Here is a 14190-nt window from a genome sequence, read left to right on the forward strand (position 1 = left end):
TAAAACTGTGTTGCTGTGCAGTATTGTACAGTTCTACAAAGTTCCACAATAAAACAGTAAACTAAGATTAAAAAGAATATCTTCTGGGTACATTTGAAGAACATTCAATTATGCAAGTATACAATTTGGAATCAACAATAACAAGTGAAATTAGGAGTAAACGTATGTTTTATTAATATCAGTATTATTGTTATTAAAAGTAATAAGTGATCAGTAATATATTACTTCTATAAGAAAGTAATCCATAATATGTAACAGATTACTTTTTGGAGCTAGTAATGTTCAATGCCTCTCTCTGAAGCAGACTGACAATCATGTGGAATTGTGTTAGTATTTAACAAAGGGCTGACACTGCTACTTTGTGCAGCTGCATTGGAACTGCACTTGCATGGAACTATGGGTGCAACCCTGCATCAGCGCTGACCATAGCAACTGATTGGCCAAGGTATGAGACACTGTCGCAGTTGATCTAAAGATGTTGGTATAAAGGCCCCTACACACCAGACACGATTCTACAAGAGAAAATGTGCAGCGATGTGACGAAATGAATAGCACGTATACCTTTAATGAGTATCTTTCATACCACAGGCATCACCAGGGCGACTCTGGAGCCTATGAGTATTATTTTTTGGCACTTCCTGTGCGAGACAGCTTGGGAATTAAACAATTACAGACAGCTTCAATGCACGGTGTTCACCAGGGGGAAGCAGTCTCCAAAATGACAGAGGAAAAAATAATACTTTGTCGTGGGAAAATACGCAGAGCTTTAACACAAAGATCATCGCAATAACTTGTTTAAAAAAAACTCTCTCTCTCTCTCTCTCTCTCTCTCTCTCTCTATATATATATATATATATATATATATATATATATATATATATATATATATATATATATATATAATATAAATTTTCGGCCCTAGACAAGTTTTTAAGTTAACCATCCCAATATAACAATTTCATTAAAAACAGCAAATTAAAATGATTTCAAAACGGGGTACCTGACGTGCAAATTCATTTTTACACGTGGAGTTGAAGGGGTTCAATGTAATTGTCAGGCGTTTGTGGATTAAATGTATTTTCTTAAACATGTATACAGTAGTGCTAACTTACAAATACAGAGTGGCTGGTTGTTTGAAATGCGCGTTTCCTGGAATTTAGTCCACTGAAAGAAAAAAGAGGCGGGGCTAGTTTACTGAAAGAGAAAGCGTTATACCTGCTTGCAGTGTTAGCACAGATTTTGAAATATTACAGCTAAACCAGGTTAGTAATGGATCATTTATTAGGCAACAGTCCTGTTTAGAAGTAAGGTCTTACCGCTTACTTAACTCTAAAAATAAATAAATAAAAATAAACCAACAACAACATCAGCAAGGGAGTTTGTATTCTCTCATAACAAAATAGGGAGGGACAACTTGCTGCGTGAAGGCTGTGCTTGCTGGATATGTGCTATATTTCAGTGTTATAAACTCTGCAAAATAAACATAACAAACTAGAACGCTGTCTGTTTAAGTATGTGAGTGTGTGTGAATGAGGGCAATGCGGACTTTTAAATAATAACATGCAGCTTCTCATAACTGTCACGCCATGACAGCGCAGGAAGCTCTCAGGACTGTTCAGCCAACAGCAGTAGTCACGCCTTTCGATCAACTCTCTCCATTTAAAAACGACATTCAAGCAAACAGGCTGACATATACCGGACAACCTGGTAAGCTACTTTATTCAATGTGTGCTGGACTTTTGGTGATGGTTGAAAGCTTTTTCTGTCAGTAAAATTATCACTTTTACATTGTTTCTGCCTGAAATGTATGTTAGTGTTAAAATGACTCACTGTTGTGATGACTAACTTCCAACGTCCAAGCTGCAAACGTCCAAACTCTGTGATATACAGAGTGGACTCTTTCAAAACCTTTTAATTTATTCACAAAAATATCTTAGTGTCTTTGTAATTTAATTTCTACACAACAAGTATAGTTGTTACATTACATTTCTGGCTAAGAAACATTATCTTCTTTTGATTTTCACTTTCTATCTTGCTCTTTCACATTCTGTTTCTCTTGCTCTATCTCTGTGCTATCCTCCAGAGTCCAATCTGCAAACCAGGCCCTTCCTGTATGAAAACATTACATATCTCAATATTTATTAAATGGTTACTTCATAGAATCGATTTTTTTTTCTTCTAAATATTTAATTTCTTACATTTAATATGACACGGTACAGTATTTGTTCTGTTTTTTTTTCCGTTGCCATTTCTGCTTGGAGCATGTGTCGTGATTAATAGATACTAGGATTTTTTTCAGCCACTTTCTGCTATTAAACTATTACTGTTAAAGGTGATGAAATATGTTAAATATTCTATCTTTTGAGCAATAAATGAAGCCCACTAATCCGCTTTTGTGAGTTTTGTTTAGAAGCTGCCCTGCAGAAGCAGGAATTTTCTTCTGAATAGTTAAGTCTGGTAAATAGTAATCCACATAGGCAAACCCATTGAGTTTCTCAGAAAATAACTGTTTCCAAACTCCCCCTTTAGCATGGTGTAAGCTAACAGGCATCGCTTAAAATGGAAAGGAACCTGTTAAAAACGTGTTAATTACATGATGAAATGTCCTACCTATTCAGTTTTTCAGTACCAATCAATGGTCATGAGAAAGTCTTTTGACATTCTAAACTAGATAACAACACATTTTATGAAGGCTAATTTCTTTGATCTTGGCTGTTCATTTTTTTAGTCAAAAATATAGGCTGAGGCGTGGGTCAAGCTGCACTAAGATTAAATCATATTCCTTTTCTGATCAAATGACACATTGTCACTTCTTTACTTACAAAAGGAATGCTATTTAATCTTCCTTCATATAAGCATTAGCCTATGTGAAATGGGTAGAGAAGCTTTCAGATTGTCAGGAGATGCTTTCTCATTATCATTGATTGGTACTGCAAAACTGCAGAGACAAGGCAGGACATGTCATCATGCAACTGGCACATTTTTAACAGTGTCCCTTCTGTTTTAAGTGGTGCCTGTCGGCTTTAAACATGTGAAAAAGGAAATCTGGAAATAACCCTATTTGGAGAAACTTAAAGGGATCGACCCCCCCCCCCCCTAGTAATTCGAGCCCTGGCATTTGCCTCTTCTGCTGAAGGAAAACATGTTTTTATCAATGTGTTGGTTTTCTTCTATTAAACTGATAGTTGTGATAAAGTACAATACTTGTAAAATACCTTGTATAGCTGTCACACCTATGCAACAGATAACATTAATCTTAAATATGAGTACTCCATCGTGTCTATTTTTTTCTTAAACTTTGCAGGATATAATACTTCTATAATACATTTAACAGAGAAATAAAAATAATGGGTCAGCAAATTAAAAAAAGAGCTGTATCCTGCCTCAATTATCTGTGCTTGGTTGCAAATATGAACATTGACTGTTCAATACTTTTTCAGATCTGCACGCTGCTGTACAGCCGCCTTTTAATGCTGCTGGCTGTTCAACCTTCACTTTAGGCACATCAAGTGCCATTGTACTGTTAGATATGATAGTAACACAGCAGCCTGTATGAAAATATAATATTCTGTTATCGGCACGACAACGCTCTGGGGATGAAATGAACTGGATGAAATGAGCGTCCCAAGAAAGATTCTAGGACACTGGGACTAGTGTTCCAAAGTGGGACGGTCCTGTCCAAAACGCAATGTCTGGTCACCTTATGTATAAAAAGTAACTAACCCTGACCCTGACCTGGACTGTGTGTTATTTCAGAGAAATGCAGACCCTCTTCCTGGGAATGGAATACCTCATTGTCCTGTCTGTTCTGTACGTCTGTCCCCTACATGCAGGTGACTGGAGAGTGCTGAGTATTGATTATTGAATATTATTGCAAAAGAGACATTTCCTCTCAGGTGTCATGCTTTTGATTCAGCCCTTAAACAGCAGTTTATTTTGAGACATGCTCTATGATACAGTACTACATTAAGGCAGAGCAATGCTTTCAGATAGTGCTGCACTTGCCTGGTCAATTCACCTACATTGTGAAATCATTCTATTCCCCACCCTTTTAATGGCTTCTTTCCTGTTAAAAACCAACCAGTTGCTGCTTTCCCTTTTGACTGACATGCATTCAGCCAGTAACATTTGACCTCAAACACTGTTGGTGTGAATGATCCAGGAAGTGCAACAGCTGACCTGAGAGTCAGGCATAGAAACCGAGAACTTTCTTTAATCTAAAGTAATACAAGGTTACATGTTTCAAAACAGAAAATAAATGAAATTATTTACTTTAACTCTTTAAACTACAGCTAAAAAAGTAAACACATACTTTATTAATAAACCAAATGAGCATCACTGGAAAAGGTACTCATTTGAACCCCCTTGTATCCCCAGCCATTGGCAGCACCCCTGTGATCTCTCTGGATGAAGACACCCGTTATGGTTTCAAAGTGTCCTGTGTCTCGGTAGGCTGGTACCCCAAACCTGATCTGCAGTGGACAGACGGGAGAGGTGCAATTTTAACAGCTGAGTCTGAAACCAGCGAGGAGCAGGAAGGGGAGGGGCTGTACACCGTCAGGAGTTATCTGAGGACACCCGAGCTGGAGGGGAGCCAGGTTTCCTGCGTCATTAAATACGGAAAGGACCAGAGAGAGCTGCGATCGAGCGCTAAAATCATTGGTCAGTAATGTGTTATGTGTTTTCATTCTACTTCACTAGAGCGAAGTTGAATTGTTTGAGCATGACTGTCAGACCTATTTTTTCACTTAGTAAAAGCAATTTACATTCCTCATATGAAATGTTTATAACCAGACAGCTCATCTCTGGCTAGGCCTTCATACATAGTTATAACAGACCCTGCCATGAACACCTGTCCTGTTCTCTCACATCCTGAAAATCTGTTTTTATATTGTGGTAGATAACAAAGAGGCATAGAGCAAAGCAGGATTTTACACTTCAAATCTGTAGGAAAAAACCCTTAAGTAATACTGACATATAGCATTCTCTGCAGGGTTTCCATAGTGATAACCACGCCCCTGCAGCAGTTCAGCACAATTCAATTTCTTCTTCTAAAGTCAATCTTTAAATGTTGTTGCATTTTAGTTTTTGTTAGTACTTCTAGTAAAGGAAAGTGATGTATTTTTTTCAGCAGGATACAGTATTCCATCTCTTCCTGGCTGGTGTGTGTCGAATATACTTATTTCAGCTGCTTTTATTTCTGTGCTGTTGTTAATTGGGATCAGCCTGGGAATCACCAGGTAAAGTATTGTCTTATTATTATCTTAAATACTAAATATCAGTGTGGTTTGTCTACTGGGCTGTCCCTATTAGTATTTGCCTGCCACTTCATTGTACAGATAACCCTTTTAATCCCTCGCACATTCAGAAGAAGAAGCAAGGACCAGGGGTCACAAATGGAGATTAGACAAAGGGGCATTCAGAACAGAAAATAGGAGGCACTTTTTTACACAGAGAATCGTGATGGTCTGGAACCAACTCCCCAGTAATGTTGTTGAAGCTGACAACCCTGGGAACCTTCAAGAAGCTGGTTGATGAGATTCTGGGATTTTCATGTGCATTGTTCCTATGTTGCCGTTATCTAATTGGTCGCATAGAACATGCCCAATTTTTGCTCATGAATATGTTATACTTGGCAGAGTGTGGAGTTTCAGTTGAAAGCATCTCGACGCAAAACAAAGGCTCTTTTGAAAGTTAATGAAAAGAGTTGCCTTTTTGCCTTTGATGGCGTCAACAGAGCAGCCTTGCCAGGACAGCAGACTATTCAGCACGACACAGTGGCTCTTTTAAGAGCTACAATTTAAGAGTACAAATGTTCTTGTAAGAATTATAGAAAGAGCACAAAAGAGGGCTCCTTGTCCATTAAGCTGTTTCTCTAGAACGTGTTTGGCAGACAGACCATGATTGACTTTTCTTTGCTATACTATTAGGCTACTAAGCAAGATATTTTTGTTAATAATGTCAAAGCACTCAATCAAAACACTAAAGGGCTTAATCCTCAAAGCTATGTACTCCAGAGGAGCTGTCTTGCTTGTGTTATTCCTCTTTTCTAAAAGAGCAAAAGTGAGCTTCACAACACAGGTTATAAACCATTGTCCTTAGGTATGACCTGCTTTGGATTTGTCACAGATTCTAGACAACTTGCCATTGAATACACAAGATTGTGTGCCTCTGTTATTAAACTGCTCAGTACTTGACTACCACCAGCCTCTCTAGCTGAATCCAGTAATGAATTCAGAGCTGGAGATGCGGATCAAGAACCTTTAATAAAATCAAAATGCATGCAAGTCAGGTGAATAACACTGAACTCAAAAGAGAGGCTCCACTGTATGTTGAAGCCGTGCATATCTAGTAACAGAACTCGACTGGAAGGGAACTAATTACAATAATGAATGAGACCAGGCTGGGTGGTTATTTGGTTCAGGCAAAAACACAACAAGAATGGTATATTAACATACTTTTTTATTTATTTATTTTTACACAGACATTGCTGCTGGCGACGTTACAAAATTAGACCTGTGCGTCTGGTTTGAGCGGAATTAAAGGTACAGTGCAACATCCTTGCTGTGAGATTTGCATATGAAAACAAATATACAACAACCGGTAGCATCTCAAACAGTGCATCAGAAATAAACTGAGCAAAGCTGTCCCATTGGCGTTACAGGCCAATGGGAAACATTGTATTGTTACGGCAGAATTTATTCAGCATCAGTTTTGTTTTTGTTTTAAAACAGTGTTTATTTTATTTTTTTGTAATTCCTTAATAAAGTTAAACTGAGCTGCTCCCCTCCCCCTCACATTTCTCTTCATTTGCACCCAGTTACAGACTCCGATAATGACCACGCCGTCCAGCTCAACTGAGTGCCCACCTGCTGCCGGGTCTTTGGTGCGTGACCTGGCATGCAATCCATGAGAATAATAGAGATGTAGCCGAGGACTGGGGAAAGTTCCTTGTGAAGTGTGCTCAGTGCAGATACAATTGTATTAGCAGTGAGGTATCCTTCAAAAACTGTTCAATATGTACAGCTTAGGGGTATGCAGAGGACCTTCACTACCATATTAGTACGGCTACTTGTTTGTACTTGTTACTCGGCACACCTCATATATACTACTCATCTGTCATCTGGCACTACAGTTTTACTTTTTTTATTTAATAGTTGTGTACTTATTGTTTTATTGCAATATTTAATATTTTTTGTCACTGAAAAGTAGTGACATTTGTTTTACAAGTTGAATGTATGAAGGAGGAGTTAAGCCTGTCTGCACCACACTTCATTGATGCTTAATTGCTTTTACGACCCGTCACCATCGCTGAAATGAGCTCTACAAATGTGTTGCTGTATGGAACATGTCCTTTTATGGACACTGACTCATCAATCATTGGCCCATCAATATCCACTCGCATTCATACACACACACACACACACACACACACACACACACACACACACAGAACCGACATACTGAGATAATAGCCGGTGAAACAGACTCGCATCATAGACTCACCCACATCAGCGGGCAGCACAGGAAACATTGTGTACAGTATATAGCTTGTTGTGTTTGCACCGCCGCTAATATATAGAAGATCTGTGGCAACGTGGCTGGTGATTGTGAACAGGCGATGCAGTGCAGGAATAATCACAGACAGACAATTGTAATCTGGTTTGGAAAAAGAGTCTTTATTTTGTAATTCCCGGTCTGGTGATCAAACAATAGGCCCCGGCTATACACACCAATGTGTAAAGCGACAGCTCCGGGAACATGTTAGCTGTCTGGTGGTTTAAAAACACAGAGAATTACTAACAGACACAAACAAACAAAACACTCACGAATATTCTCTACAAACAGGTTTCTCTGGGTCCTTCTAGTCTCAATACAAAAAACAAGTGAAGGAGTAGATTGTGATTCTCCGTCCCCTTTTATGTTATCACGCATGACCCCTTGGTAAACGAGTGCAGCTGTCTCTAATATCTGCAGCTGCTTCCGGGTCAAAACGTTCTTGCAGGATAGTCTCGCCTTCTTCCAAACTGACCGACTTCCTGACCTTGGGAAAGAACTGTCAGGCCAGCCCATCCAAAGGACTCTACTTTCGCTGCTTAGAGCAAAAATATTCATTATATTTCTGTTACAACATCATATGGGGAATCCCCCATGACAATCCCCTTGGACAATATTACCGCTGTCGCTCCGTCCTTGATACAGCCACGCCAAGGAGGGCCAGATGGGCCAGACTCATTGAGTCAGAGTGACATATTCTTTCTTGAAAAGGCTTAGAATTTTAGGGATGTTAAAAAGTTTAAAAAGTAGGACATAAAATAAGGCTTTATATGAGCATTTTTATTTTCAATAAAGATATTCTGTTTTTGAGTTAAATAAAAACAAACATATTTGCTTTATGTGAAAATAGATCTTATTGAATAAAACATTCAGTTCTTGAGTTAAATGAAATGGTTATTTATTTAATTATTCTTCACAGAATGTTACATCTGACTAGGGCTACAATGAAGGGTACATTTTGACCTTTGAAGGTTCGGAACGCATTACTGAAAGCCGTTTAACAAAACTGTAACCCCTGTATATGATGGAAGCCATGCAAACCCAGGGGGTGCTACTGTACTTTTCACTTAGTACAGTACTATAAATGGTTAGTCTATAGAAAGGGTTAGACTAACTTAGTCTCATACTTGGCATCCTCTAGAGGGCAGCAGCAGTTATTTTTGGGTTTATTGCCATTGAGACCTTTTTTAGTACGCAGATTAGGACTAAATTCAGCCGCCAAGTTTGTTGCAATTGGTATTTAACTTGCATACTAGTTTAGTACGGAGCTGCGTACCAACCACAGGATCATCCCCAGTTACTACGCTGCTTTCAGTTTGTTGCAATTGACCCAATCTGTTGAAAGATACCTAAACAAAATGCAACAATTCAAACATACCCCTTTCCTTGTATAAACATACAAACTGCCATGTACACACACACACACACACACACACACACACACACACACACACACACACACACACACACACACACACACACACACACACACACACACACACACACACACACACACACACACACACACACACATCTACTATCATCCACATCTATTAGACCTGCAATGCACACACACACACAAACCACGTCTACTATCATCCACATCTATTCATCTGAGCTTTGTTATTGTGGAATTGCAAATGTTGAATTAACAAGAAACTGGGTTGATTTGCGAGAATAATGCAATGTATGTTCCAGGCGCAAATGTTTGACAACAGCACTCATATGTGGAACCTAGAAAACAAATCACGTGCTCCTCAGTACAGGTCCATATGACTCTATCACACGTTCACATGAATAGAGTGTGGACGTGATGCAGAGTTTGCATAATGATAGGGTTAAAAACCAGCAGTGCAGGGTCGAGGCTGCAAGCTGCAGGCAGAACAGCTGATTAGGAATGATCACAGTTTGGGGTAATGGAAAGTCTCAGTAGGCATGCAAACAAATCAGTCTGATCCAATTCTTACTCATTGTTTGATTGACAAAACATGTGCATGTATGGACAGTTCAAAGATGGACAGGACAAAGTGCAAAAATATAATTTATAAAAATATTTATACATTAAACAGTCATTTTTTTAACTCTGAAAGAGTGGGGCTGGGATTGACTTCTGATTCCGGGGAGGAGAGGAAGAAAGGAAAAGGGAAACAAGCTCCAAACTTGAGTTAAAACCCTATTTATTTATTATAAAAATGAATACCAGTTTTATACAAATGTAGAATTGTTCAATCTTTTATATTCCAACTTGCAGTTAATGCAGAGCGCTGTGGGTCTCCTCCTAGCTACTGATAAGTTAATAATAAGAATAATGAGACTGACCTCTCCACTACAGTACCACTACAGTTCAATGGTAATAAACAGTCTTTAAAACGGGAGGTTAGCAGCTCACATCCAGGCCTGGCTTCTTCATTCAATTAAATGAGCTGAGAGGCCAAGCCAGTGCAAGTGCATTCCCTCTCCAGTAAGCAAACCCCATGCAGTGTGGGATATCTGAAGCAAACCCCATGCAGTGTGGGATATCTAAAGCAAACCCCATGCACTGTGGGATATCTGAAGCAAACCCCATGCAGTGTGGGATATCTGAAGCAAACCCCATGCAGTGTGGGATATCTAAAGCAAACCCCATGCACTGTGGGATATCTGAAGCAAACCCCATGCAGTGTGGGATATCTGAAGCAAACCCCATGCAGTGTGGGATATCTGAAGCAAAGATTCAGCATTTGTGCAATATTCACATATATAAATGTCAAATTGTCAATGGACAGTGTACTTTTTTGACCCAGCTTCATAGTGTATTATTCTTCATTCTAAAATATACACCAGATGGCACCAAACACTCACAGATAATAAACCTGTTTTATGCCGTTGCACCAGTACAGCACAACACCACTTTCTTAAGGGTTAAAATGAAGTACTTTACATCCTACTGAAGCCCACATCATAATCCTACTTGTGACATTATGAAACATGTCACACCATACAGTTGGAAAAATGCAGATGTTAATACTGATTTTTTAATTATTTTTTTTAATGAACATATATATGCTACACTTCCAGGACCTTTCACACTGTCTTATTGTGTTAAAAGAAGAACTCTCACAGCAGATTAAATGAAAACAGGGCGATGTCTGTATATTTATTTGTATTTACAAACACAAAACAAAAGCCTAACTAAACTTGTATCAGTTTTAACTATAACCGGACGTTTACTGGTAACTAAAACAAACACTTGAACACAAACAATGCAACACAGTGCCTTTAGCCTTCACAGACCTATTTAAATACCTGCCTGCTAAATACAGGCAGGTGTACTTAATTACATCATTGCCAGGTGATTCTGGCTCCACAGAACAATAAATGAATTAACCCTGTGGCTGTCTAAAACAGCTACAAAACAGACATCCCCCAGTGTGCAGGGCCTCTGCCTGTTGCAATACACAGACACACACACACACACACACACACACACACATATATATATATATATATATATATATATATATATATATATATATATATATATATATATACACACACACATATATATATAAGTGCAGTGTACAAAATTGAAGGCATACGAAAGGAAAGGTTTTTACTGGAAATCTCTCCAGTGCTGAACCTGTGTTAGACACTGTGTAACATAAACACTATGCAACACAAACAGTGATACTGTGCAACACAAACACTGACACTGTGCAACACACACTGACACTATGCAACACAAACACTAACACTATGCAACACAAACACTGACACCGTGCAACACAAACACTGTGCAACACAAACACTGACACTATGCAACACAAACACTGTGCAACACAAACACTGAAACTTTGCAACACAAACACTGTGCAACACACACTGACACTATGCAACACAAACACTGTGCAACACAAACACTGACACCGTGCAACACAAACATTGACACTACAACACAAACACTGTGCAACACAAACACTGACACTATGCAACACAAACACTGTGCAACACAAACACTGACACTGTGCAACACACACTGACACTATGCTACACAAACACTATGCAACACAAACACTGTGTAACACAAACACTGACATTGTGCAACACAAACACTGTGCAACACAAACATTGACACTGTGCAACACAAACACTGACACTGTGCAACACAAACACTGACACTGTGCAACACAAACACTGTGCAACACAAACACTGACACTGCAACACAAACACTGTGCAACACAAACACTGACACTGTGCAACACAAACACTGACACTGTGCAACACAAACACTGACAAAAAACAGCAAGCGAATCCAAGCCCAACAACATTTTTCAGCATGTGAACTGTCTGAGAAAATAGAAATCCAGACCGATTTAAAAATCCAATAGAAATGCAATTTGCTTGTGAATTGCCACTGAGTTCAGTAAGTGGTGGTGGCAGACTCATGGGGGAATCTTCTCTCTGGTAACATTGATCATTTATCAGTTCCATCACTTTCGTGTCCACACAGCCTGGTGCGGTCGATCTCCAAGTGTACATGCAATCACACGATCTGGGGCAGTTGAACAACATTGGGAGAGAACTGAAGCAGCAACTGAAACTTCTGGGTCAATCTGAGGTCATATTCTTTGGAAAGACATTTTGGTGTCAAAAAGGTTATTTATTTAAGTATTTCTGTACCGATTCTGTACCTTGAGTCTGTACCCTGAGTCTCAGCATGGTTTGAAAGCAGTGTGAGATGTACACCTGCTGGCTTAAAAATGAAAGCAACCTACTACTAAATCCACACTGTGTGTCTCCTGACATACTGTATGAGTAGAAACAGGTGTGCTTGTGCAGTGCTGAAGGTTTCTGTGATGTGGGATACTGTCGCCTGTCTGCTGCCCATCACAGTACGTTGCAGACATCTGTGTGCTCAATCTGTTACGTCCCACATGAGACCGCTTGTGCTTTCTGCTGCTGGTGTTCTGCTTATATACCATTTTTAATTGACACTTTGGTCACGGTCTGTTAAGTGATGAGCCAGTTGCATGGGAACTCACTATCATGTCTCCTGTGAAGTCACAGAGATCCTTCTAATTTCGCCATGGTTGTTGCTGAATAGTTGCACACAATTCTCATATCAGGCAGGCACAAACACATTCATTATATTTCAATTGCAGGGCGTGTACTTTTTTTTTGAAGATCAATAAAATAAAAGATGTTCAATAAAAATACAAAATAAATGTCCCTTAACAGCAGGTTCTAATGACCCACATTTCACAGTCTTGCAAACACACTAGCTTCTGTGCCCTCTCCTCAGTTCCTCCTGAACTGGAGTGCTAAGCTGGCTTCTTTTACGATCTTTTCTTCTTTTACAATCACCTGGCTTTTGTCGGTGAATTGATTAACCCATTCTCACATGGAAATTAACATGCTCTTTTATACTGAGTGGAAGTGAATGAAAACAAGCTGTTTATATCAAATAAATCACCCAAATAAACAAATATTTACATGTGAGGGGTTGTCACCTGTCACAAGCTTATATAGTTCTAGTCCATCACATGACATGACCTTGCACACACTGGAGACTGGTGGGTTTTCTAGTTTTACAGACATCCCAGTATTTTAATAAACATTTGTAAAATGAAGACTATTATACAGTAATAAAGGCTGATGTTTTGTATTTTAGTGACACCACTTGATATGAACATCCAATAGGAAACGTTTTTTAAACTAGAATTTGTTTAGCTGAGCACCTTGACTATGATGTGGAAATGAACTGTCAAGAAGTCTATACCCATCCATGTGAGGATGCAGTTGCGTTCAGCTGTGTAAGGGAGTATGACTTTAACATTAAATTAAAAAAAAAAAAAAGAATAAAATGCTGGCATTTTTAATATGTTATGGGTGGGTCTGTCTGTGTAACAAAAAAGGGGTTTTGGAATATTTCCTTTGAAGTCATTTTTTTCTATGTTAAGTCATATAATGTCACCACACCATGATATGACATCACCACACCGTATACGTGAGAGAATAAGAAAATTTAAAAGACACCCTGCAAAATCCAGGATCTTTATACACTCCGCTCTGTGTGAGAATAACATAACACGTTTGTCTTATAAATATCAATATTTATTCAAATTATTTACAGTGACCTGCATTCATCGAATGATTACATTGAGCTTGACAGTGACACACACAAATCAGAACTGCAGAAGGGCTGGTATGCACAAGCCCTCACCCCTGTGGAGCACACTGCAGTGAGTCTATGGGAGGGCTGGTCGAGCCCTCACCCTGTGGAGCACACTGCAGTGAGTCTATGGGAGGGCTGGTCGAGCCCTCACCCTGTGGAGCACACTGCAGTGAGTCTATGGGAGGGCTGGTCGAGCCCTCACCCTGTGGAGCACACTGCAGTGAGTCTATGGGAGGGCTGGTCGAGCCCTCACCCTGTGGAGCACACTGCAGTGAGTCTATGGGAGGGCTGGTCGAGCCCTCACCCTTGTGGAGCACACTGCAGTGAGTCTATGGGAGGGCTGGTCGAGCCCTCACCCCTGTGGAGCACACTGCAGTGAGTCTATGGGAGGGCTGGTCAAGCCCTCACCCTGTGGAGCACACTGCAGTGAGTCTATGGGAGGACTGGTCGAGCCCTCACCCTGTGGAGCACACTGCAG

General features: G+C 39.6%; 1 protein-coding gene across 5 annotated transcripts; it reads left to right on the top strand.

Annotated features, from left to right (window-relative positions):
- Window positions 1-1171: 1171 nt before the first annotated feature.
- LOC121323784 (butyrophilin-like protein 1) lies at window positions 1172-13978 on the top strand. 5 transcript variants are annotated; one of them, XR_005951180.1, is made up of 7 exons: window positions 1172-1262; window positions 1594-1707; window positions 3757-3833; window positions 4378-4662; window positions 5132-5240; window positions 6485-6545; window positions 6821-8340. XR_005951180.1 is itself a non-coding variant. In XM_041264994.1 (5 exons), the coding sequence occupies exons 2-5, from the start codon at window positions 3761-3763 to the stop codon at window positions 6531-6533; spliced, it is 516 nt and encodes a 171-aa protein (XP_041120928.1). In that variant the 5' UTR covers window positions 1186-1707; window positions 3757-3760; the 3' UTR covers window positions 6534-6813. The 5 variants fall into 5 exon arrangements, 1 of the variants encoding a protein (XP_041120928.1); XR_005951182.1 differs by lacking the exon at window positions 6821-8340 and adding an exon at window positions 12048-13978 and having other exon boundaries at window positions 1186-1707; XR_005951179.1 differs by having other exon boundaries at window positions 1186-1707.
- Window positions 13979-14190: the final 212 nt, after the last annotated feature.

The sequence above is a fragment of the Polyodon spathula genome, chromosome 12, assembly GCF_017654505.1.
Source record: "Polyodon spathula isolate WHYD16114869_AA chromosome 12, ASM1765450v1, whole genome shotgun sequence".
Taxonomy (NCBI): Eukaryota; Metazoa; Chordata; class Actinopteri; order Acipenseriformes; family Polyodontidae; genus Polyodon; species Polyodon spathula.

Coding starts and splice junctions, on each gene's coding strand:
- LOC121323784 (XM_041264994.1), top strand. CDS start 3,761: ATGCAGACCCTCTTCCTGGGAATGGAATACCTCATTGTCCTGTCTGTT. Junction 3,834..4,377: donor CGTCTGTCCCCTACATGCAG/GTGACTGGAGAG, acceptor TTGTATCCCCAG/CCATTGGCAGCACCCCTGTG. Junction 4,663..5,131: donor ATCGAGCGCTAAAATCATTG/GTCAGTAATGTG, acceptor TATTTTTTTCAG/CAGGATACAGTATTCCATCT.